Source organism: Acomys russatus, chromosome 31, assembly GCF_903995435.1.
Source record: "Acomys russatus chromosome 31, mAcoRus1.1, whole genome shotgun sequence".
NCBI lineage: Eukaryota > Metazoa > Chordata > Mammalia > Rodentia > Muridae > Acomys > Acomys russatus.
This window is the reverse complement of record NC_067167.1, coordinates 5,172,550-5,198,663: the sequence shown is the minus strand read 5'-3', so window position 1 is coordinate 5,198,663 and position 26,114 is coordinate 5,172,550. Positions and strand designations below refer to the sequence as shown.

The 26,114-nt window shown below is 49.6% G+C and overlaps 1 protein-coding gene across 1 annotated transcript in view; it reads right to left on the bottom strand.

Annotated features, from left to right (window-relative positions):
• Vav1 (vav guanine nucleotide exchange factor 1) overlaps window positions 1–16,735 on the bottom strand; it is a 47,680-nt gene extending 30,945 nt beyond the window's left edge. The window contains exon 1 of the mRNA XM_051139605.1: window positions 16,431–16,735. Coding sequence (XP_050995562.1) covers window positions 16,431–16,634 — 204 coding nt within the window. The 5' untranslated portion in view covers window positions 16,635–16,735. The remainder of the gene's footprint in view (window positions 1–16,430) is intronic.
• Window positions 16,736–26,114: the final 9,379 nt, after the last annotated feature.

Here is a 26,114-nt window from a genome sequence, read left to right as displayed (position 1 = left end):
CAGTTCATGAGAGTGATGGCGGAGCCATTCCAGAAGACAAGCCATTCCCAGCACCTCTCCTGGCTCTTCCCACCTCCTCTGGTGAGACATTCTGTGAGCTTTGGAGTGGGGAGACGATGCATTTCAACGATTCCAAGACTGAGCTATAAATTCAGTGCAATTTCTACTAAAATCATTTTTCAATCGTCGGGGCTTGACGCATGACTCATTAAGATTGTGTAGAAGATCATATAAAGTATAACTAAATACTCATCGAAATGTTCTGACAGTGGGAAAATTCATGCGGGGCTGCTTGCCTTGCGAGATATTAAAAATTATCAGAAATTTGGGGTTCATGTGTGTGAGCAGGTGTACTGTGTGTGCGAGCTGAGACCAGTTTGACACTGGATGTCTTCCCCCACACGCTCTCCAGTTTGTCTACCCCGAACCAGAGCGTCTCAAGTAAGCCACAACTCACTAACTAGCCTACGCTGGCTGGCTGACTCCACCTCCAGTGCCAGGGATTATAGGTACAGTCCCAGCATTTTATGTGGGTCCTGGGGACCCAAACTCAGGTCCTTATACTCGTCTAGCAAGCACTTTACCCACTGAGATATCTCCCCTGTCTCCAAGAATTAACACCATAGATCCACAGCTATTCCAACAGTGTGCTAATGGCTGCCAGCCTCCAAGATGGCGCCCAGCTCCCAGGGTCCATGAAGGAAACGCAGCAAGCTCTCCTGTAACCTCCTCCCAACCTGAAGCGGATGGCCCCCTGTGTGACTAAGAGGATTGGTTAAAGTAACGATAAGGGACTCTTCAAAACCGGGCACTGTGGCGTTGTGGGTTCTCTTTGACTTCTTACATCATTCAACCACAGCCGTGTTGTAAGGGCTAACCCAATCAGTGCTGTGGAGAAGGTCTGAGGCCGAACCACCTGAGGTGTGGATCATCAAATGATAGCGCATCATCCAACACTTGGCTGCGACCTCATGAGAAACCTCAAGGGTGAACTGCCCAGCTAAGCGACTTCAGAATTCCTGGCCCAAAGAGCCTATGAGAATTGTACTATAAAGCTATAGAATCATTCGTTATACGCTGATAAGCAGGTAAGCGGGGATAAGACAAATGCAGTGAGAGCTTGTCTGAGGCAGTTGATAATTCAGTGATAAAACCATTCAAAGAGCTTGACCTGGTGCAAGCCCTTAGTGTCTGAAAATTATAGGCATTGTCATCATAGTCATGAACACGACCACCATCATCACCACTGCCATCACCACCATCACCACCATCACCATTACCGCATTATCAGTAGCCATCAATACCAGTGCCATAATCACCATGACCATCACCATCACCACTATCACTGTCAGCACCATCACGACCAACATCATTACCACTATTATCACCATCACTATCATCAGCCTCATCAATCAACACCACCATCATTACTCATGGCGCCATCACCATCATCGTCGCCATCATTACTATTCCCATCCTCACCACCATCGTCATGACTACCACTGTTACTATCAGTACCAGCACCATAAACACCATCAACACCATCCCCATCATCATTGCTACCACCATGTCCCTCACCATCACCATGCCCACGATGGGCACAGCTCTCTCCCACCATCAACCTACTGTTCCAATGGCTAAATGTCTACTAATGAATGCATGGTATTATAATCACATCATGCCGTAACTGTCTGAACTGATGGTGAGATCCAGTGAACTCACCATTCATCATGAGGACAGTGGTCAGTTCTCAGCAACTATGGGTGTGGCCATTAACCCGTTAAAGACCCATTGAGTAACTATTGAAGCTAAGCTGATTTGCTCTTTGCCTATGAGAAGTCTTGACTCCTCTTTGTGTAAGACTTTGTGTGTGTGCATGGGTGCTTGTGTGTGAGTGCTACTACACATATACCCACATGTGTGGAAGTTGGAGGACAACCTCGGGTGTTGGTACCTGGCTTATACCTTGCTTGAGGCAGGGTTTCTCTTCTCTGTGCTTGTGAACCTCCAGGGACTCCCCCTGTCACCGCCTCCCATCTCATCACAGGACAACCTCCATTCCTGGCTGTCCATTGGGTTCTAGAAAACAAACTCCAGTCTGCACACTCCCCCGGCAAATGCTTTCCTTTTCAAGACATCTCTCTACAGCACTTCTTTCTGTTTGTGAGACAGGTTCTCATGTAGCCCAGGATGGCCTGAAATTCATTATATTTATCCAAGGATGAGGATGCACTCCTGATCCTTCTGCTCCACATCTTGGTGACAGGAGTGTACCCCAAGATATTTGGGTGCTGTAAATGACACCCAAGACTCCATGTGTGCCAGACAAGTGCTCTACCCACAGGGGAACAGCCCTAGATCCCGACTATTACACACACACACACACACACACACACACACACGTGTGTGTAATAGTAATAATAAAGCTAAAAGTTTTTAAAAGATACACTCTGAAGACTGACTAAGGAAGACATCATAGGCTGTTATCTAGCTTCCGCACACATATTCACAAGTGCATGAAAACATAAATACATGCATGAATATATACAAATACACAGAGAGGGGGACAGAGAGAAGGAACGAGAGAGGGGAGGAAGAGAAGGGCACCAAAGACTGAACAAATAAAATGGCTGAACAAATGACTTCTGTCTGATGGGCAGGATAACTGAAGCCTGTCAAAGGGCTGTCACCTGCCCAGAGACACCCATGTGAAAGCAGGAGTATGGAGAAACACAGACCATGGATGCCAAGCCCTACCCTGCTCCACCCTGGCTCCATGAGCCACATTGGGCCATCACAGGCCCTTGCCCCAGGCCTTGGGGACCTAGTAGGGACCAGCGTTCAAGAAGAATTATATATACCACTCAGAAGTCCTGTGGGCCCTGGACTAGCCCTAGACAGGCAGACAGGACTAGAGGCCACCACCAGAGGTGAGAGATGTCTATCTGGCCTAGGAGAGGAAATCCCCTCCTTAACCTCAGAGGATCAGCTGAGACTGCCTTCCCTCCAGTCACGTGACCCCTCCAAAAGGAGTATGATTCATCACCCCTTTCAAGGCTTCAGAGTGGCCAGTTAGAGAACAGGCCTCTTTCAAAAAGCAGCAGTGACTGCGGTTAGACCACCAAAAGAACTTCCCGGTATCGTGAGGCATGTGAAAAGGTAATGAAGGACAGGAAGCCGCTGATTGTAGTAGGCATGTGGAAGAAGAATTCCTCCTTGTTCTGTGGGGACAACCCTGGAACTTCCCTTATTCTCCAAGACAAAAGAGGACCAAGGCATTTGGGCAAGCAACAAGATCTTAAGCAAATCAGGAGTTAGCACTGTGGTCAAGCCGGAAGTTGGCTCTTGGTGCCTCTGCACAAAATAGAATTGTGTTCGAGGAAGTAGCACTCAGGGGGCCAAAGGCCTCTGTTGGGGGCTGGGGAAAAAGACACCAACAGTCAACACAAATTCTGTCTTCTGTGCTTTCCACACCCACAGCCCCAACCCAAGGAGATGGCAGGAAACAGGAAATGCCTGCTACCCGGCCTGGCTGGGGAAGTTAGAAAAAGGGGTAGAGGAATGGCTCCCCGTCTTCCTTCAGCCCTGCAGTCTTTCAGGCACTGACTGGCTCTCTGAGGCAGCCATGTGGCTCCCCAGAGAGGGTCGTCATGCTGTGCAGCCTGTCCTGAGCTATGAAGTGGAGGAGCTAATGACACACTCAACCTGAGTCTAGAACATTCTGGGAGCCAGGCTGCCTCTCCTCTCCCCTCCACCTCACACCCCAACACACCCTCAACATCTAGGTGTCAGGTTAGCCTGGTGGTTTCCAGCTGAAGTCAGTAAGCAGGGGACCTTGGTCGTCATACCTTCGGTTCCCCAACCCAACATCAGGAATGAAATTGCAATATGCTGGTATATGCCTGTGAGCTCAGTACTCAGGAGGGTGAGGCAAAAGGGTGGCTATAAGTTTGAGATAATCTTGGACTACATAGTGAGTTCCAGGTTGGCCAGGGTACCACAATGAGACCCTATGTCAAAAGTGGGTGTGGGAGAGGAGGGAAGAGGAGAGGAGAGGGAAGAAGGGAGGCAAGGGTGTTGTGTAGCAATTTCCTCTAAAACAAAACCCTCCATCTTGGAAGGAAGCTTATTAAGACACAGGATGTGCTAAGGGGAGGTGAAAACACTCCTGTCCTACAGAGAAGCATTTAAGGTTCAGGAAATAATACAACAGGAAGTAAATAGGAAGTCCTTGAACCAGACCAGATTCTCTAGGCTCCTCCCTCCCCAAGCACAAGCTGTAAGGACTGCTGATGGCCACTCTCAGACAGGGCTGAACTGTCCAGAAGATGCTCAGACAGGACACATTATCCACCCTGCGGAGTGGCCTGCCGACTGTGCAGTGCCTGTCCTCCGGGTTTCCAGCTTTCATGGGTCACCATCCATGCTGGGCTTTGGTGATGCAATGTCTTTGAGTAATTTCTGCTCCGGGAAGTGACCCCCCCTCACCTACATTCCCATATGCAACCCAGTAACTCTCAGTGGTTCACCAAGTTGAACTTTGGCGGTGTCCTCGCTGTTCTCCACTGTCGGCTCTCTATCTGGGGTGAGTGGACGTGTGCTCATGTCTCCCCCGGAAGACATAGTAATCACACAGTAAAGATAAGGGAACGGAAAGAAAAGGGGTGTAGATGAAGGGGTTGGAAGGATGGCGGAGAGAGAGAAGGAGAAAAAGAAAGAGGACAGACAGGATAGGCAAAGAAGGAGAAAGGGAGAGACGGAGATAGAAAAAGGAAGAAAGAGTTTCCTTCTCCCCTCTAGAACTGAGCACCAACACAAAGCCTGAGCAAGCGTACATTAAGTGTTTACTCTTTACCCAGCACTAAGATCCAGGTGTGGACGAGGAATATCGGACCCTGACGCCACAGTGCTTGTAACCTGGAGACGTGGGATAGACGAACGGGTGGGACTCTCAGCACAAAGCAATCCTTCTATTGATTGGTGACAGCGCTGGGGACTAGGTGGGAGGAAGTACAAATAATCTGCGATATGCAGTAATGAGGACAGGTAACTGTACAGCTTTAAAACAATGGCGGGGGGGGGGAGGCAGAGCTCAGCTAGCAGCCACAGCAAGACAGAGGAGATAGACCATGTTGGGGGGGGGGGGGGGGGGGGGAATGGTGGGCAGCGTAATCTTCAGCGGTGCAGGTGCATCCATTTTAAAAAAGATCCTCTGGCTGAAACACCAACCAAGGACCATGTAAGGACTGGACTGACCTAGGCCCCCTATACATATGTAAATCAATGGGCAGCTTGGTCTTCATGTGAGTCCCCCTAGTTAGCGGAGCAGGGGCTGTGTCTGTCTCCCACAAGGACTTTCCTGCATGCTTTCCGATCCCCTCCCCCTGGTGGCGCTGCCTTGCCAGGCCACTTTGGTGGAAGATGCACTCAGTCCTGATGCGACATGATGCTCTGAGGTGGGTAGGTAGGAGAGCCCCCTCCCCTTTTATAAGGACTAGGGGTTGGAGGATACAGATAGGAGGGAGGGAGGGTAGGGCTGGGAAGAGAGGAGGGCGGAGGCTACAATCGGGATGTAAAGTGAATAAGTAAATGAATTCATTTTTAAAAAGAAAAATACGCACACAACTTTTAGTTTCTACTTATTGAATTCCAACACTGATAAGTTCATATTTTGAAGAAATTAATCTCAAAATAAAAGACCAAATTTTATAACCCCCCCAAAAAAACCAAGTCTCCCAACTTCTATAGTGAGACACACAATAGCTGTGCACCCTTTAGTCCTGACAAACAACTCTACCCAAAACATAAAAAATATCTAAGGACTAGGGTGTGGTCAGGGATGGAGCTAGAATCCTCCAGTGAGGGGCCATGTTTGGCTATGTGCACATGACTGCAAGTACCAGAGGAGACCAGAGGAGGGCGCTGGAGTCCCGGAAGCTGGAGTTACAGACGGTTATGAGCTGCCTGACCTGAGCACTGGGAACTGAACTTGGGCCCTCTGCAAAAGCAGGCAGTGCTCTTAACTCTTGAGCCATCTCTTCATTCTCCCACCTTATTTTTTGGAGACAAAGTCTCTTTCTCAATCTGGAGCACTCATTAGGCTAAGCTAGCTGGTCAGAGAGCCCCAAGAATCCTTTTATCTCATCCTTCCCAATACAATGATTACAGACATGTTCCATCACGTCTGATCAACTCAGGTCCTTGTGGTTGCATGCCAAGTGTTTTATCCCCTGAGCCACCTCTTGGCCCCCACACCTCTGTTTTTAAAAGAACAGCTACATCCCAGGCGTGGTGACACACACCTTTAATCCCAGCACTTGAGAGGCAGAGGCAGGTGGATCTCTGTGAGTCTGAGGCCAGCCTGGTCTACAAAGTGAGTTCAGGACAGCCAAGGCTACATACAGAGAAACCCTGTCTCAGAAAATAAAAACAAAAATGAAAAAAAAAAAGAGCAGCTATAAGCTGATCATCTGTATCTGCAAATGGACCATTTTCAGGGCCCTGACCCTTTCCCCCATGACAATATGAAAGTGAACAGGAGTCACCTTCCCTCCTAGACCTCTTCAATGTCATGAGGCAGTCTGCATTGGACCTGTATATCTTCCTAGAGACTTGGGAGTCACCTGTGGTGACTTATCTCAGCTGACAGAATGGAAGTGCTGTGGGGAGAGGTGAGCTGACATCAAGCTAGACGATTTTGTTTTGTTTTGTTTTGTTTTTAAGATTTATTTGTTTGTTTATTTATTAGTATGCATACAGTGCTCTGCATGCATGTACACCTGAAGGCCAGAAGAGGGCACCATATCACATTCTAGATGGTTATAAGCCACCATGTGTTTGCTGGGAACTGAACCCAGGACCTCCGGAAGAGCAGTCAGTGCTCTTAACCTCTGAGCCATCTCTCCAGCCCAAGCTAGATGATTTGTGATGACCAACACAGGCAGGACTTCCCTCCTCAGTGCTTCTATTCAGCTGTGCACATCTTTCCTCAGGATCCATTCACAGGGTCTCTCACTGGCCTGGAGCCCATAGGTTCAGCTAGGCTTGCTGGGCTTTGAGCCCCAGAATGCCTGTCTCCATCTCCCCACTGCTGAGGGCTACAGGTGGACAATACTACACCAGGCTTTTTTTTTTACCTGAGTGCTGAGGATTTGAACTTAGATCGTAAGGCTTGCAAGGCAAGCGCTTTACGGCCTGGGCCATCTCACCAGCCACACGCTTTTAAACAAGGGAATGTGTCTGAGCCATGACTGGCTAAACTCACAGACATAGCACAGTTAGATATGGAGGAAGAAATGAATTACACATCATTTTATATCACATGCGTGCATGTGTGCGTGCGTGCGTGTGCGTGCGTGTGTGTGTGTGTGTGTGTGTGTGTGTGGTGTGTGTGATTTTTTTTCTTGCACCATGTAGGATCCAGGGATCAAACTCAGGTGGTTAAGCTTGCCAGCAAGTGATTTCACCCACTGAGCTGTCTCACTGGCCCGCATCTCCGTTGCTCTCGCATGCACATGCACGTGTGCACAGTATCACGCACTTGACTGCACAAATGCTTGTACCAGTTTCTCCCAGCTGTGTATCCCACATCCAGACCTGGCATGCACTCAATAACGTTTGCTGACCCTGCGAAGAGATGGCTGGCTGAAGAGGAGCCTGCTGTGTACTCTTTCCTGCCAGGAGCAGTCTTGAATCCCCCCCCCCCCCCCCGTGGCTCTAAGAAAAATGGATTTGCATAAAGGCTGTACACACTTCCCTCTGACTTGGGGTGTTTATTAGCAGAGAAACGGAAACATGAACAGAGAGAGTGTTTTGTGTTACTTGTCGACGGTGGCTTCATTTTCTCTCATTACCCCATCCTACTCACACCTCGTCCCTGTGAAGGCCTTTTATAGCCTGCTGATTTTAGGAGACAGACCAGAGCAAGCTGTAGCTACTTCCTTCCCGCCTTGTTCTTTTCTTTCACTTTCCTTTTATCGTGTGTGTGTGTGTGTGTGTGTGTGTGTAGTATGTGAGTGTGCATGTTTGCATATATGTACATGTGTGTGCATGCACAGTATGAGCTATGCATGTGTGCAGGTAAGTGTGTGTGTGTACACACGCGTGTGTAAGCCAAAAGAAGTCAACCTTGGGCATCTTCCTTCCTTGAGTCACCTCCAGCTATTTTTTTTAATCACACCCTTTTGCCTGTACAGTGAAATCAAGGGCAACCCGAGCCACATGAGACTCTGTCTCAAGAACTTTTTCTCACTAAATTGTGCTGTGCTCGGCTCGCAGGGTGGTTGGCTGTCACCATCGTTTCCTAAACAACAGAGTACGTGGCTCCTTCTGTAGCTGGAGGGGGAGGGGGGTCGTGTCACCTACAGATGGCTTAGAAGCCAAGGGAGGATACAAGCAGGTTTCATCAAAAGAGCACGCCATTTTCTACAAGAGATCAAATCGTAGGCTGATCTTGCACTCCATGAAGCTAGCCTCTCTCGTGGACTGAGGGACTGCGTACGGCTAGTCAGGAGGCTGTGGGCATTATAGGAGACGAATACATGAGAAAATTATGGGGTGTGGCTAGGGAAATGACTCAGTGGGTAAAGCACTTGCTGTGCACACAAGAGGACATGAGTTCAACTCCAGAGCACCAGCATAAGAGCTGGCATAGTGGTGGCACTTGTAATCCCAGCACTGGAAGTAAGGGCGCGGGGTGGGGCAGACAGGAGGATCCCTGGAGATCACAGGCCAGTCTCAAAAAAAAAAAAAAAAAAAAGAAAAAGAAAAGAAAAAAGATGGCGGGGCTGGAGAGATGGCCAAATGATTAAGAGCATGTGATTTCCGTGACATGTTGGAAGCCTTGTTGAGAGGCTGATGTTTAAGCGAAGGCTTGAAGGAGGTGAGGGGCCAGCCAGGTGGATACCAGCATGAACAGTGTCCCAGACAGAGGAAACAGATAGCACAAAAGACCTGAGGCAGGACTGTGCTGGGTGCATTGGAGGAAAGGCTAAGAGGCCTGTGGCTGAAGTGGACTGCCAGAGGAGGGTGGAAGGGACATTGAACCAGGTGTCTGAGGAACCAAAACTAGGGCTCCTGAAACAAACACGCTTGTGATTGTCACCACAAGACCCAACCTTGACACTTTTTTGTCCTTGAGAGGAAACCAATAATGACTGAATGACTAGCTTTCCAGTGAGGGGCTGGGAGATGTGGTCATGGATGGAACCCTTACCTATAACACCCCCCAATAAGGGACTAGGGGCAAGGGGCTAAAGGCACAGTCATAGATAGAACCCTGCCTTTAATCCCCCAGTAATGACTGGGGGTGTGGTCATAGATGGAACCCCTTGCCTATAATCCTCCAGTAAGGGGCTGGAGGCATGGTCATAAATGGAATCCTGCCTAGAATCCTCCAGTGAGGGTCTGGCGGCGTGGTGAGAGGGGAAGACCCCTGCCTAGAATTGCCCAGTGAGGGGCTGGGAGAATTTCTCAGAGGTAGAACACTGGTTTAGCTCAGGAAGTTCTAAGTTCCATTACAGCTGAGACAAAGATATAAATAGGGAACTGAGTCATGGAGATTTCCAGTAACTTCCTGTCATGTTTAGTGTCACCGACTTGACTGGATATGGGGTTAGGTAGGAGCCAGGGCTCCAAACACACCTGTGAATGATTATTTAACCTCTGTGCCTGCCTATGAGAGACCATCTAGATCAGGTTAACTGTAGGTCCCGCCCTGGGCTGGGGGCCAGGACGGAAGGAGAAGGAGAGAGCAAGCTGAGCACCAATGCTCATCTCTTGCTGCTTCCTGACTGCTGACGCGAGGCAGCTGGCCGCCACCACTGCGTCTCTTCCATGACAGACTGTGCCATGGAACTTTGAACATGAATAAATCTTCCCTCCCTGTGATGGTTTGAATGAAAAAAAATGTCTCCCATCACCTCTGGCATTTGAACGTGTGGTCCCCAACTGACGGCATCATTCGGTAAGTCTCGGGAGGCAAGGCCATTAGAGAAAGATGTCACCGGAGGCAGCGATTGAGTTTTCTCCCTCTGCTTCCTGCTTGCTGGTCAAGATGGGAGCTCCCAGCAATTCCTGCCACAGGACTCCCACATTAATGGTGATGGACTCTTACCCTTCTGCACCCATAAGCCCAAACAAACTCTTCTAAAGGTGACCTTGGTTATGATGTTTTATCCCAGCAATAGAAGAGTAACTAAGACACTTCTCCAAGATCTTGCAACTGGAATTGAAACTCGGAACCTACCAGACCACTGACCTCAGGGCCCCATACTGAGTCCCATTGAGCACGCACTGAAATGTGGGATGGGAGATGAGTTCCTGTTCACTGCAGGATAGTCATCAGCTTCATTGGCTCACACGCTGTGCACAGCAACAGCTTCCCAGTCTCCCTGGACATGACAATGCACCCTGGCACTGCTAAAAAGCCCCCTCAGAGGAAAACTGTGCCTCCCTCACACTCATGTGCACCTGTGGTTAAGACCACGCACACACACACACACGTCCATCTTGGCACTCAGAAGGCAAAGTGTCAAACAGGACTGTCATCTGAACCAAACTGGCATGATCTTCACAAGCTCAGCTGTGCTTCTTACAAACGATCATCACAGGTGGGCTTGCAGACTGTTAGCATTCCCTCACAGGAGGATGGTCAGGAGGGGTCATTGGACCCTGATCTGAGCATCCAGCCAATGCCCCCAGCCACTATATGCAACTCTGCCCTAACTGCATGTGGCCTCGGGGTCTCTGGGAGGGGCTACCATATACAGCTTGGGAAGGGGTCCATATCTGCACGGCCACAGCAAAGCCATCATCTGTAAGGAGTGCAGACCTTCCAGTATGGCTGTCTGCTTTGGGGTCACTCTCTTGCCCATAACCACCTGAATTCCTACATGCTGTCTGCATGCATGCACCTCAGGGAGACTCGGTAAATGACCAAAAAAAAAAAAAAAAAAAAAAAAAAAAAATCAAAAGGAAAGTACCTCCGAGCAAGAGTGTAAACTGAGGGACAGCATTGGGAATTCCATGTCCCCGCATCTTTACACTATCTCAATTGCACAAATGTGCCATTTAGCCAAACACCTTCCAGTCTGGGAGGTCCTGTTGTGTTCTCTGACATCCAAACATGGTCTGACACCCTGAGGATAACCCTGCTCTCTGTCCATACTTTGCTGTGTAGGTGTGTCTTTACATTCCTGTTTCAATTGTGGCTGTGCGTGCGGAAGGCAGATGTGGAGTCAGGCATCCTGCTCCATCACTCTCCGCCTGGTTGAGACAGGCTCTCTAACAGCTAGGCTGGCAGCCAGCAAGCCCACAGCTCTGGGGTTGCAGAGAGAGGTTCACAGCCATGCCTGGCTTTTTTTTTTTTTCTCCTGAGACAGGGTTTCTCTGTATAACAGCCATGGCTGTCCTGGACTCACTTTGTAGACCAGGCTGGCCTTGAACTCACAGGGATCTGCCTGCCTCTGCCTCCCGAGTGTTGGAATTAAAGGTGTGCACTATCACGCCCAGCTCCATGCCTGGCTTTTTCATGTGTTTTCAGGCACTGGTTGTTTGCACAGCAAATGCTGTTATCCAAGCCACTAAACCCAAGCCAGTCACCCTGTTAATGTTTATTTAAGTTCAGGCATGCCACCTAAGGGCTAGTGACAGCACACACCCACCTGTACAGTTTTCTGGGACTGGAGGCTTGGTAATGTCTAATGAGACTTCCACCCTGCCAGGTCTTTCCCAAAACACATCTTTTTCTCCTCGGACCCTGAGCCTCAAAGTTCCACATGAAGGGACTGGACACTCCCACAGAGGAGACAAGTGCATGTTTGCGATGTCTGGGGCTTCTGCTTCAAGCCATGGTGTCATCAGCCTTTCTGTGGGTCTTAGACCTCATGGGTACTGGCCAGTCTGAAAATGCTCCCATCTAACCAGCAATGAAACCAGCAGGAACAGCCACTGCCCTGAGCACATGAATCCCTGTCTGCCCCTACCTCAGGACCTTTGCACAGGCAGCACTCCCTCCTGGGTCTCCATCCCCACATCCACAAGGCTCATCCTTCACTGAGCCCAGGCTTCTGCTCTAGTGAGGTGCCCTAGACTCCTTCCTCAAAAATGCCACCAAGCACCCTTTCCAAACATAGCTTTCTTCAAAGTATGAGCCACCTCCTAAAAATGTACAGGTGTCCATGGTTCCCATTGATGCACAGAACATGAGCACATGTGTCCCACTCCCATAGTCCCCAATACCAAGGGCAGGGCTTGCCTTGCCCAGTAACTGTTTGATGCTTGGGTAGAAGGTAGGTGGGTGGATAAATAAATGAATGAATGGAGGAACAGGTGAATGAATGGCTGGATATGTCAGCCTTGGCTATGACACACAGGGGTGAAAGTTCATTGTAAGTCTAGCTGGTGAATGGGTGGATGGAAAAATAGATGTATAAATGCATGGTGGTTGAATGGATGGATAGATGATGGATAGATGGATGGATGGATAAATGGATAGATGAATGGATGAATAGATGGATGGATGGATGAATAGATGGATGAATAGATGGATGGATAGATGGATGGATGGATGGATGGATGAATAGATGGATGGATGGATGGATGAGTAGATGGATGGATAGATGGATGGATGGATGGATGGATGACTAGATGGATGGATGGATGAATAGATGGATAGATGGATGGATGAATAGATGGATGGATGGATGAATAGGTGGATGGATGGATGGATGAATAGATGGATGGATGGATGGATGGATGAGTAGATGGATGGATAGATGGATGGATGGATGAATAGATAGATGTAGATGGATGGATGAATAGATGGATGGATGGGTGAATAGATGGATGGATGGATGAATAGATGGATAGATGGATGGATGGATGGATGGATGGATAGATGGATGGATGAATGGGTGGATAGATGGATGGATGAATAGATGGATGGATGGATGGATAGATGGATGGATGAATAGATGGATGGATGGATGGATGGATAGATGGATGGATGGATGGATGGATGGATGAATAATAGATGGATGGATGGATGAATAATAGATGGTGGATGGGTGAATAGATGGTTGGATGCATGGATGGGTGGGTGGATGGGTGGGTGGATGGCATACAGTGGGATTTTCAGCACCAGAAGTATAAAGCGAGTACATGACTGTTTTGAGATATGATTAAGGGAAAGGTTTTTACTGTAGATATGAGAGAGAGTACAGCCAGAAGCATCTGTGAGAGTCTAGAGCATGGAGAGAAAGTAGTAGACTGAACATGGCCATGGTGGGAGAGGGGAAGCAAGAGAGGAGAAGAAGAGAAAGCAAAGAAGAGAGAGGACCAAGAGCCGAAAGGGCGCATGGGCAAAATGGTAGGGTGCTACAGGAATGAGAAGCTGTGGAAGGCAAGCCCAGGAGTTGGTGACATTTAGGGTAGGGAATGGGGTGAGAAGAGCTGAGACTAGCCGCAGGTGCTGAGTGAGGCTGAAGGGCAGCATGTGCTTTAATATGCTAAGTGGCAGGACAGTTAGCCATTTGTCCAGGTCCACTTCTTTTGGACCTGACAAGTGGTTGGGTGAGTGGATGGATAGATGAATGAGTAGATGGGTGGTGGAGGGATGGATGGGGGGTTAGATGGAGAGATAGGTAGATGGGTGGGTAGATTGATGGATGGATGGAGGGATGGATGGGTGGGTAGATGGAGAGATAGGTAGATGGGTGGGGAGATTGATGGAGGGATGGATGGGTGGGTTAGATGGAGAGATAGGTAGATGGTTGGGGAGATTGATGGATGGATGGATGGATGGATGGATGGATGGATGGATGGATGGAAGGATGGATGGATGGGTGGTTAGATGGAGAGATAGGTAGATGGGTGAGTAGATTGATGGATGGATGGAGGGATGAATGGGGGTTAGATGGAGAGATAGGTAGATGGGTGGGTAGATTGATGGATGGATGGAGGGATGGATGGGTGGGTAGATGGAGAGATAGGTAGATGGGTGGGTAGATTGATGGATGGATGGAGGGATGGATGGGTGGGTAGATGGAGAGATAGGTAGATGGGTGGGTAGATTGATGGAATGGCGGGAGGGATGGGTGGGTAGATGGAGAGATAGGTAGATGGGTAGGTAGATTGATGGATGGATGGATGGATGGATGGATGGATGGGGGGTTAGATGGAGAGATAGGTAGATGGGTGGGTAGATTGATGGATGGATGGAGGGATGGATGGGGGGTTAGATGGAGAGATAGGTAGATGGGTGGGTAGATTGATGGATGGATGGAGGGATGGATGGATGGGTGGGTGGGTGGGTGGATAGGTAGATAGGAGGATGATATATATTTTTTCTTCTCTATTTGCTGGACAAAAAAGAATGATGAGGAAATGGAGGGACAAAAGAGTCTTCTCATTCCAACCTCTACAACTTTATCTCTGTTGTTTCCCAGTCAGTGGCTCCTTTTCGTTTTCTTTCTGCTTTCTATATCCGATGGACCTCTCGGCTTCATTCTGCTAACAATGCCCCAGAGGCTCAGAAGGGACTTCCCTGGAGCCCCTCCTCTAGCAGACTGTGCATAGGCCATTGGTTCACACACACACACACACACACACACACACACACACACACACACACACATCTCCACCAGATACAGAATTTCCAAGGAAGGCAGAAGTAGCAGAGGCTAGAAGCCACAGAGAAGACAGATGGGGAAGGTTAGAGTGAACACTGACCCAGCCTGAGGAGTTATACAACTGGGCATAAGGAGCCAGAACAATGAAGAAAACTCCTACTGACTCTTCAAAACCCAACCTAAATATCCCCTCTAACAAAAAGTCCTAATTCTCTCAAGCAGTGTCTTACCCATATCCCCTGAGACACATTTTCTCCCCCTCCCCCCTTGGGCTTGAGAGCTCTTTGTGGGCCAGAGCTAATTTCCCAGCAATGCCTGGTACATATTAGGACTGTTGTTGGAACACAGCCGGTCCTCTGGGGATTAACACCATGCACACTTGCCCTTCAGGAAAAAAATCTCCCTTAGCTATGATGCACAGGGGTGGACATTCACCCTTTATTCTAACTGTTTTCCCAACAGCTGCGATTGCCACATCATAGGCCACCCTAAGTCCCGCCAGAGCTGGGGCCCAAAACGTCCCATGGCTACTTCCTCAAGCCCTTAAAGCCACTGGAGTTCAAGCAAATGTAGGCAAATCTCTGATGACCTGTAGCCAGCCAGAGGGACAGTCTGTGAGGGACAATGGGTGTTGTGTTCCCTGTTTCCTTCAGGGAACTTAGGATGGCTCCAGGGGCCACGACCTCACTCACTCACTGGCACCCCTGGGAATATCCTAAAGACCCCAGCAGGCGATTCTTAAAGTAACTTCTTTCTCCAACTACATGAGATTCCTCACATGAGGGAAGAGACCAGGCCCCAGCCACCCACTGCTTATCATTGCCAGAGATGGTCTCCTGGGACTTGGAGGAGCAGGCTGTGCAGGCTTGGAAGACTGTGGGCAAGATAGTAGATGTTTCTCCTGCCAGGGCTGTGTCCTTCGTTCCCCAGGGTAAGACCTTGTTCCCTTGTATGTAACTCATGTCCCTCATATCCCGTAGTAAGGCTACGCACCTCTCTGTCTTACACCTATATGTTCCTTTTCTGGGGGGGGGGGTGCCCCATCCCACCCTCCCCACCCCACCTCCGCCCAAAAAACAAACAAACCAGCATCCCTGAGGAAGCCAAGACGAGAGTACAAAGCCACCAGTCACGTTTCACCATCACCCCTGCCACATTCAAATAAAGATTTGAATACATTTCCTAAGCTCGCCAGGGCACAGTCTGACCATGCCTGCCCTTGAAGCATGGCGTGTACAGAACTGCCAAATTGAGGGACACCCAGGGCCTCTCAGGATCCCAGGCCTGGCTCCTGCATTCAATGGGCCCTTCGTGGGGATGCAGAGAGCTAGGAAGCCACAAGGGCTCACATTGCAGCCCCCCACCCTCCATGCCACACAGCCCAACGCCCTGACAGGAAATGGAGGTGAGGGAAGATGTGAGGAGGAAGGAGGAGGCCAGAAGAGGCGGAAGAGGAGGAGCCACAGGTGGGGGAGAAAGGACCGTAGGCCTCGCTCTTCTATTCCAGAATCTGGTGGCTCCAACCTCATGCACCGTCTTGGCTATCCACAACGCAACCGGGTACCTCCAGCACCCTCTAAATGGATCTCAACAGAGTTAGCCTGGAGCTGACGGAATTTCCCCCTAGTTTGCCAGGACAGATGCAAGCCAACCAAGATTATATAAACCGACCCAGAGCCGTGTTCTGCTCAGCACCTCCTCTTAGCCAGAGCCGGGCCTAGAGAGGTGCCGCCCCCACCCACCCCCAAACCCCAGCCCACCACAATCCAGCCTCGCCATGGCATCACCCAGCAGGCTCACCTGGGACATCTGGGGCCGCAGGTTAACCTCCCTCAGGTTGATGGCGTGAGGAAGCAGGTTGTTAAGCAGCTGACACAAGAGGACACCATCCCGCAGTGCTTGTGCCAGCTCACACACCTGGGCCCCTTCCCAGGTCACACGGTGGCTGGGAGGCAGCACACGACACTGGATGAGCCAGTGGGTGCACTGTCGCCAGAGCTCCATAGTGGCTGTCTGCCTCCCCCTCGGGGAGGCCCCGTGCACCCTCGCTCCTCCACCACCTCCGCTGCTGCCTGCCCCAGCCGGGGACAACTACAACACCACTTCCTCTTCTGTGACTGTAACTGTCGCAGGGGGTGGGGGTTGGGGAGGAGCTGTGGGGCGGAGGGGAGCACCTGCAGTTCCACCCCCACGCCTTCCACGCACTGCTGTGACCTCGCCTCTCTCCACCCACACTGAGCAGTCCTGGGTACCTGCTGGACTAAGTGGCCACTACCTCATGCAGCCATAGGCACCTTTGGCTCCTCCTCTGGACCCTCCGGGTCCCCCCTGTTTAAGGCCCTGATCTTTCACAGTCTGTTACCCCTGCAGCAGCCAGAGGAGACTCTTGAGCTCTGACTCAAGTCTCGACCATTTTCCCTCTACCCATAGCTCTTACGGCTCCCACGTTCCTTCCTCCACGGAGTCAAAACCTAAGTCCTCCTTGCACCCCATAAGGCCCTAATTACCCTGCCCCAACCTTCGACCGCCTCCCATCCTCTCCCTGGGTCCCTCACTTGCCTGAGCTCAAGTCACATCACCCTCCACCCTGCCCCAGAGCCTTTGCTCTTGTGCCCACCACTTTACACAAGGTAATGACCGACTCCATCATTTCTTACGTGCTACTTTTTGACGAGTCAGTGCTCAGCCAACTGTTAAGTGTGGGTGTTTATACTACCACCACCCAAGGCTTGAGGGAGAAGAGACAGAAGGGAAGCAAGAGCTGGGGGGCACAGAAGGAGAGCTGTGAGGTGCTGTCTCCCGGACATGCCTGACCACTGTGCTCATGAACTCAGCGCAGTTATGCTGACAGCACAAGATCAAGCCAGGAAGATGAGCCAACATGCCTACAGGCAGCAGTAATGGATGCAGCAGCGGGTTACAAAGGAGCAAGTGACAAGGAGGTGGAGTGGGTCCGGGACTTGTTTGGAGTGCCTGAGCGAAGTGAGAAGGGAATTTAGAATGAATGGGACCAAGATAGGTTGTTACCATGCTGGAAACTGTCAAAGAATATAAATACAAATATACAATAGAAAAGACACTTGCTGGGCGTGGTGGCGCATGCCTTTAATCCCAGCACTCAGGAGGCAGAGGCAGGCAGATCACTGTGAGTTCGAGGCCAGCCTGGACTACAAAGTGAGTCCAGGACAGCCAAGATAACATAGAAAACCCTTGTCTCGAAAAACCAAAAAAGAAAAAAAAAAAGAAAGAAAAAGAAAAAAAAGACACTCTACTTTTAAAGTTATTTATTTTTTCATTTGTATTATATTTATTTGGTCACTTTGTATGGATATATATGTTGTGTGTGAAGGTACACGTGTGGCACTGTAGATGTGTGGCGGTCAAAGGACAACATGAAGGAGTAGATTCTCTCTTTCCACCATGTCAGACCCAGTATTTGAACTCAGATCATCAGGCTTGGCAGCAATCCCCTTTGCCCACTGAGCCCTCTCACCACCCTTTTTTCTTTTCGCTTTTAATCTTGGGCTGTGAGTACCATGCACTTGTGCGTGTTTTTGTGTGAGTGTGGGTGCACACACTGTGGTGTGTGTGTGTTGAGGTCACAGGACAACCTCAGCGTGGGCCCACATCACTTAAGGCAGGGTCTCTCTTGCTTATGGGTAACTGCTCCTGGTTAGCATGTTCCTGAGCTTCCACAATTGTCTCTGCCTCCTATCTCATCCTAGGAGCACTAAGCATAAAGAGCTCAGACTGCCTCCACCTGCTTTAAATGTGTCCTGAGGATTTGAACTCTGGTCCTCTCATTTGCACAGCAAGCATTTGAGCCATCTCCCTGGCCCCCAGATGTCTTTTTTTTTTTTTTTTTTTTTTTTTTTAAGCCACAGCCTTTCTCCACCCTTCTGCGTTCTTTAAACTCTGACTGTACCCAACCAACCTGACAATCACATACAGCCTACCTTCCCTGCTATGAGTTCTCCTCAGAGTCAAGGCCACCACTGCCCTTCCCTGTCGTTTCTTAACTCATTTGTTTAACAAATATTTACTGCCTTCCTGATCATAGCTTATCAGGAGCTAAAGTCACCCTTAGCCCACCAGATTCGAAGCAGATCCTCTCCCACTCCCCTTTTATCCTTATGGCCACTAGGCGGCGCTAGGCCTCATATCCGGACCTGCTTGAGTCTGAGTTACAGAGTCCGGAGGTGGGAAGGGGTGGGCACAACCTGGAAACCCTCCCTCTGGCAACCCTACCGGCGGGGGGCCGTTTCCATCCCCTATTTTTGGCATCTGTGACTTCCTACGCGTCCCGTCTCTCCTCTGTAAACTGGGTAACAATTTACTTTCTCTGCACACAAGTCAGGGGCGGAGAAGATTAAAGGGGGCGGCCAGGCTGTGTGGGCGGGGGCGGGGTGGGGGAGCGGAAAGAGGCAGACTGGAGAGCTCCCACTAGGGCTCTAGATTCGAATTCCACCCACCCACCCCCCAGCCACCACCACCACTCCCAAGCTGGGGTACATTTGCACGAATGGCTTAGCTTCGCCACGCCCGTGCCTCTGTTTCTCCGCTGGGAAGACGAGGATGAGTGGAACCTATCTTATTCTAGGGGGATGTGAGTGGAAATTAGCCCACTTGAGGCAGGGCAGAGAAGCTGAATTGTCATGCTATACAATAGATGTTCAGTAAGTGCTGCCGCTATTAAACAGAATACTTTACAAAGAATCTCATGTAGCCCAGACTGGCCTTGAACTTCTCTGGGTAGCTAAGGCTAAGTAAAATTCCAGATCCTCTTGCCTCCACCTCCTCCCGAGTACGATAATGACAGGTGTACATCTTTATTCTGTGCTGGGCCTGGAAGCCAGGGATTTGTGCTTGCTGGGCCAGTGCTCCACCCACTGAACCCCTGCCACTGACAAAGACTTACTAAAGAGCTTTGAACCAACGTGCCCTTTGCCTCTCTTGCCAGGGAGTCCCAACCCCCAACTTCCTCTAACCCACCTCCAGCACCAGGATGGAGCCCCTGAGAAACCGTCCCCTCTGTCCCAAACTCCAGCCTGATGCCATCTTTGGTGGAGGCTATAGCCTTTTCCCGCGAGTTTCTCAACTCCAAATCGGGGGCGGGGTGGGGAGCGGGCCTGGAGGAAGGTTTGAGCCACAGCCCAGGGCTGCCCTGAGCTGACCAGGATCCCTGGGGATTTGGTGGGATGCCTCAACTCGGTGAGATCCTACGGATACATGGCATGCAGTAAAAGTCACTCTAGAGCTTGAGGGTGGGGCTCAGCGAGTAGAGCGCTCTCCCAGCGTGCACCAAGCAGGGTCCGGGGAGAGGGGCAGTGACTGGGTGTCCGTTCCTGGCACCATTTAAACCAGATGTTGGCGGTGCACACACCTGTGTGAGCCCGGAGGATCAGAAGTCTAAGTCATCCTCGGATACATAGCTGAGTGCCATAAAGGAGCTGGGGATGGGGAGGAGGAAAAGAAGAGGAAAAGAAGGAAAGAGTAAGAAGCGGTCTAGTTTCCCAAACCACACTACTAAGTGGGGCGTGGCCGTGAGGAGGCGGGGCGCCTGTCTAAGGAGCCCGGCCATGAGCAAGAGCCACTAGGAGTTACACAAACACACACACACACACACACACACACACACACACACACACACACACACACACACACACACACACACACACACACGTACGTCCTTAGGGAGCGCGGTTACCGGCACAGACAGTTTCCGTAGGGTGGGGGGGGGGGGCAGGTGAGCGTCTAGGAGATTTCTTAGGAGGCGGGGCCTGCAGGAGAAGACCCCCCTGATAGGCGGGGCCTGCAGGGGCGGGGCCAGGTGCCGGGGCTAGGCTCCAGCCAGGTGAGGGCGGGCCAGGCTGGGCTTTGCTTAGGCGTCGACACTGGGCTCCTCACCCGCTGAGCCTCCGGTTTGAGTCCTGTCGGATCCCCTAGAGACCAAGCCAGGTGAGTGAAGGGCTGGTCCTTGGTAGATCCAGGGGTCCCTACTGATTGGGGTGGCTATTAGCTCTCAGGGAGAACCCGAGAGAGTCTGCGGGGGCCGGGAGAAGTCTCCTAGTGAGTGGCCCCGCGTCATGCGTGTCCGGAAACCCGGGTGTGCCTTGAGTGGCCTTCGCTCAGCTCCCAGCGTGTTTTCCTGCTCTTTGCGGAAACACTCTTGGCTTCCACTTTCGTGAGCGCCTTCGCAAATACGGATCTGCCCCTCCCTCCTTGGCTGGCTCCACTGCGTTCCTAAACGTGCCTGAGGTCACTGGTTAAAACCGGGTGCGCTCCTCACTGCGTGGTTTCCCCTCCTGGCCTCCTTTTCTTTCACTCTCTCTGCGGCCCGCCGCCCCTGCCTCACAGCAGCACCTTAGTCCTGTGGAAACATCAAGTCGTCTAACATCCTCACTCTTCACTTGCTATACTCCACCACCACACTACCCAGGCTTCCCAAAACCTTACTGTCCTGCCTCAGCCCAAACCTAGGTCTCAGCTCCCAGGCCCTCGCCTCCTAGAAAGGGTCTTTCATACTTAAAGAACACCAGCCCCGAGGCTGATGACATGGCTTAACTAATAAAAAGCTCTTGTCCTCAAGGCCCGCTAGCCTGAGTTCCGTCCCTGGAACCTACCAGAAGATGGAAGGAAAGAATCATGTCCACAGACTTGTCCTCTGACCCCCACCTCGAGCCTTGGCACTGTCACACACAATAAAATTTAAATTAAAAAAGAGCCCTGTCCCTCTAGCCTTCCTTATCGAATCTTGCTGTTTCATTACTTGCACCCCGGACTCTTAGAAATTATCTTTTTCGTTCTTCTGTTGGTTGTTGGCTGTAGCTGGCGATAGGGTAATTAGGGGCCCAGGGTCTAGGACAGGCTAGTACACAGTAGATCTTAAATCATCGATATCAGCTCAGTGTTAAAGGTGAGACCCCAGACTCCACCTGCATCTGTGGGGTGTCTGCTGGCGACTGCACCCCTGAATGTGTGTGCTGCTGTACACAGACACTGCAGACCCACAAACGTCACCCAAGTTTGCCCACCTCTGGTTCCCTTCCCCCGCCCAAATCAATTATCTCCCAAAAGACACGGAGGATGATTTCATTGACCGGCGGCTGACCTGTGCCCTCCTTGAGCTCCCAAAACTTGAACCAGAGCTTGGTCCTGCCTCGCCGCTCCACCCCCCCTCCCCCCCACCTCCCCGCCCTTCCTGGAGAAAACAGAAATTTGTCAGTCCTGAAGTTCCTGGCCATAGGCTTGGGCCCCACCCAGGTGACAAACCGGAAGTGTGCAGGTTCCAGATGGAGCACATCTGGCTTCAGGTATGCAGAGCCCGTAGCCTCTCTCTCCTACCCCCAGCCTCACCCCCTCCCAGGCTCAGCCCCCTTTCCAGGAAGTGGTGACTCAGGAGGCAGGAATCCTGCTGCCTACCTCTCTGCAGCCTAGGCCAGGGTCACTTCTACACTCCCAAGACTCCAAGGTGGAGTCTGGAAGTAAGTAGACAGACATACACATTGATATGTAGTAAGTAGGTAGGTACCTAGATAGATCAACAGATGGCCAACCAGCCTCCCCCCCCCCCAGGTGTTTTGTTTTGTTTTTCTGACAGATTTGGAATAATATCTGAGACCTGAACATCTCATCATAATATATACTAACAAAATAGCTACATTCCCAATACAAGAAGATACTCAAAATGTAAAACTGCCATTTGCCGATCAGAATTTGTATTGATGCAACAAAACACCATGACCAATAAGCAAGCTGAAGGGAGGAAAGGGTTTATTCTGCTAATATTTCCAGATCACAGTCCATCATTGGAGGATGTGAGGACAGGAGCTCAGTCAAGAAGGGCTGGACCCTGGAGGCAGGAGCTGATACAGAGGCCATGGAGGGTGCTGCTTACTGACTTGCTTCCCATGGCTTGCTCAGTCTGCTCTCTTGGTTTGGTTTGGTTTGGTTTTTTTGAGACAGGGTTTCTCTGTGTAGCCATGGCTGTTCCAGGAACTAATTCTGTGGACCAGGCTGGCCTCGAACTCACAGAGATCCACCTGCCTCTGCCTCCCAAGTTAGGGGATTAAAAGTGTGTGCCACCACTGCCTGGCTTCGACCTGCTTTCTTGTCAAACCCAGCACCACCAGCTCAAGGATGGCACTACCTACTATGGGCTGGGCTCTCCCCCACTGGTCACTAATTGAGAAAATGCCGTATAGCTGCAGCTCATGGAGGCATTTTCTCAATCAAGGGCTTTCCTCTCTGTTGGCTCTAACTTGTGTCGAGTTGATACAAAATCATCCCATACACCATACAGTCTGCAAGTTTGAATTTTAAATAAAGATGGGATGGTGCAGGAGGCCTGGGCCTGTGATTCAGTAGTAGAGGCTTACTTAGCATGCATGAGACCCTAGGTTCCATGCCTAGGGGATGGCCTGTCATCCCAGCACTAGGGAGATGGAGACAAGAGCATCAAGAGCTCAAAACTCATCCTGGGCTATATAGTGAATTCCAGGCCAGTCTGGGCTACATGAGACCCTCAAAACAATAAACAAAAATTGTGTTCTGCTGGAAAGTACTATATACGTTAACACCTCACGCCTTGGCAAGGAGCCCACGGATGTCACCAGCAATATAATCTAATTTATTTTTCTGTTTGGATTTTCTCCCCCCTCCCCCGCCCCCCGATTGGATCTCACTCTATAGTCCAGACTAGCCTTGACTTATAAACTGTTAGACCTGAGAGAAAAAGACGTTTCCATGACTGTCTAATTAAGCAAGCTTTGTTGAGATTGGTCAGACAGCTGCCTCACCCTAATTTGGGATTTCAGAGAGCAGCCCCTCAGTGGCTTCTGGGGTCCCTTTTATGGGGAAGGGCTAGGGTTTGATAGAAAACAACTTTTGAGATAGTTAGCTGTTAGCACTTGGATAGAAGGTTGGGGAAGCTCAGGGCTCAAGGCTGCCTGTGAAGGAGATAAATGTAAGAACACATCTTTTGGAAGGGGAGCCACCACAGGTGCTCAGGAGCTTAGCAAGGCAAACATGAGGTTACAAGTTCAACCTAAGTTGAAAGACATGGTTTGCAGGATATATTAGGTTTAGGAAACTGAAATGTATTCTTGTAAAGTATGGAGATTTAATAACAATATGTTACAGTGGGGCTCCTGTTTTGGTGTCACAGACTCTGACATAGCTCATCCCCTAGGGTGCTGAGGTTATCAACGGACTCAGCCATACCCAACTTAAATAATGGTAACTAAACTAAGAAAGTTGCTTATGGTCAGCTTTTACGTATATATTGTAGCATTTATATATATATATATATATATATATATATATATATATATATACATACATACACACACGCTGTTTTTCCTTTATGTGTGTGTATATCAGCCCTCTGTGGGTGGTGCCACACCTGCTCAGGTGAACCTGGGCTGTATACGGAGCTAGCGGAGAGCCAGTGAGCAAGCCAGTCACCAGTGCACCTACTTGGTTTCTGTGAGTGTGTGTGTGTGTGTGTGTGTGTGTGTGTGTGTGATGGGGGTGGGGAATGTGGATGTCAGAAGTTGTGGAATCTCCTGGAGCTGAAGTTACAGGTGGTTGCGGGTTGCAATGTGGATGCTGGGATCTGAACTCAGCTCCTCTGCAAAAGCAGTCTGCGGTTTTGGCTGCTGAGCCCTCTCTCCAGCTTTGTGCTTCACTTCCTCCCCGAGTTCCTACCTGAGTCAGGGATGGAGTGTGGTCCAGAAGTGCAACCCAGGCAAATCCTCTCCCCTGAGAAGTCGCTGTGATCAGTGTTTTCTCACAGGAACAAAAAAAAAAAAAAAAAAAAGCAAGTAGGGCAAATGAATATCATTTGGCTTTATGTAGTTGTTAAGTGATTATTTATATTTTACATTGAATTGTTATTTTAGTAAAATCAGCAGTTTACTCTCTAACCAGCTTTATACCCAAATAACCACACAGAGAGACTAGGACCTATTTAATTAGACTAAAGCACAATGCTGTGCAATAATTACTCCATTCTATTCCTCCAAGATGGTATAGTTTCCTCCTGTTCTATTTTCTGGCTTTATACCTGTATTTTACTCATGTCCTAGGTCCAGCTCGTTCCTCCTAGTGTTTCCTGGTCCTCTTCACCTGCATCATTCCGGTCCTTCCTGCTCTTTCTCCTCTCCTCACTAGAACAAGATGTCCCACCCTGTTCTTTGTTATTGCTCATCATTGGCTAGTTGGCTTTTCTGGGCAAAACAAAGAACAAATGGTGACATGTTTACACAAACTTGAGACAGGAGATACTTAGAATAAACATCATGATGCAGTGTCCAGATTGATCCAGATAGTAGGGTAGAGAAATCAACATTTGAATGAACAAGGGTAAACTGAACACAGCCCACAAGAACATTATGCCAACATGTAATACATATTTTTTTATAAATAAGTGCATCGTATTAATTTGTGTACAAAATTATCTCATCTGAGCTAGAAGCTGTAGTCCAGTAGCAGAACGCACACCTGTCATGAGCAGGACCCCGGCTCAACCCCAGTGTGAATATAGCAAAACTGTTAATATTGAGATACTTAGGACTGGGAGGCAGGCAGCTCAGCATCAGTGTCCCTGGCACCTAGGAGGCCCTAGGTTCAAGCCTAGCAACACACACACACACACACACACACACACACACACACACACACACACTGAGCATAATGGCATACACCTTTAATCCCAACATTCAGGAGGCAGAAGCAGGCAAATCTTTATGATTTCCAGGCCAGTTTGGAATATATAGTCAGTTCCAGGCCAGCAAGGGCTACACAGTGTGACCCTGTTTCAAATATGTGTGTGTGTGTATGTGTGTGTGTGTCCACATTATATATAATATATACATGCATACTAATGTGGATGTGGACTGCTTGTTTACTTTATTGTATGTATTCATTATATATGTGTGTGTGTTTATCTCATCTGTAGGGTCATTTGAGCTGTGATATAATGTGGACTTTTCACAACGGCCCAGTGTAGAATCAGCATAGATGTTCATGAGCCTCAGCACTCAGGAAGTAGAGGCAGGAGTTTAAGGCCAGCCTGGGTTACATGAAAGTTTATCTCAAAAAAAAAAAAAATTGGAGAGGAATAAAAGAGAAATCTGGTGTTTATATAATGGAGTACCATGCAATTATAAAGAACAAAACGTCATTTGCAGGAAAATTGATGGAACTAGAGATTTGTCATGTTTTTTTTTTCAAATAAGCTAGACCCAGAAAGATGGATACCATGTTTTCTCTCATATGTAAAATACATATGATCAAGTATGCATATGTACACACGGGCACATATATATGGCATGAAATTAAAAGGTGAACCTTTAGAAGTAAAATAGACCCAGCACAGTGGGGGTGTAGATATTGTGGGGAATGGGCTGGAGATGTGACTCCGTGGGAAAGAGTGCTTGCATACATGGTCCTAGCACCCATGGCCACACATTCTGGTAAGCC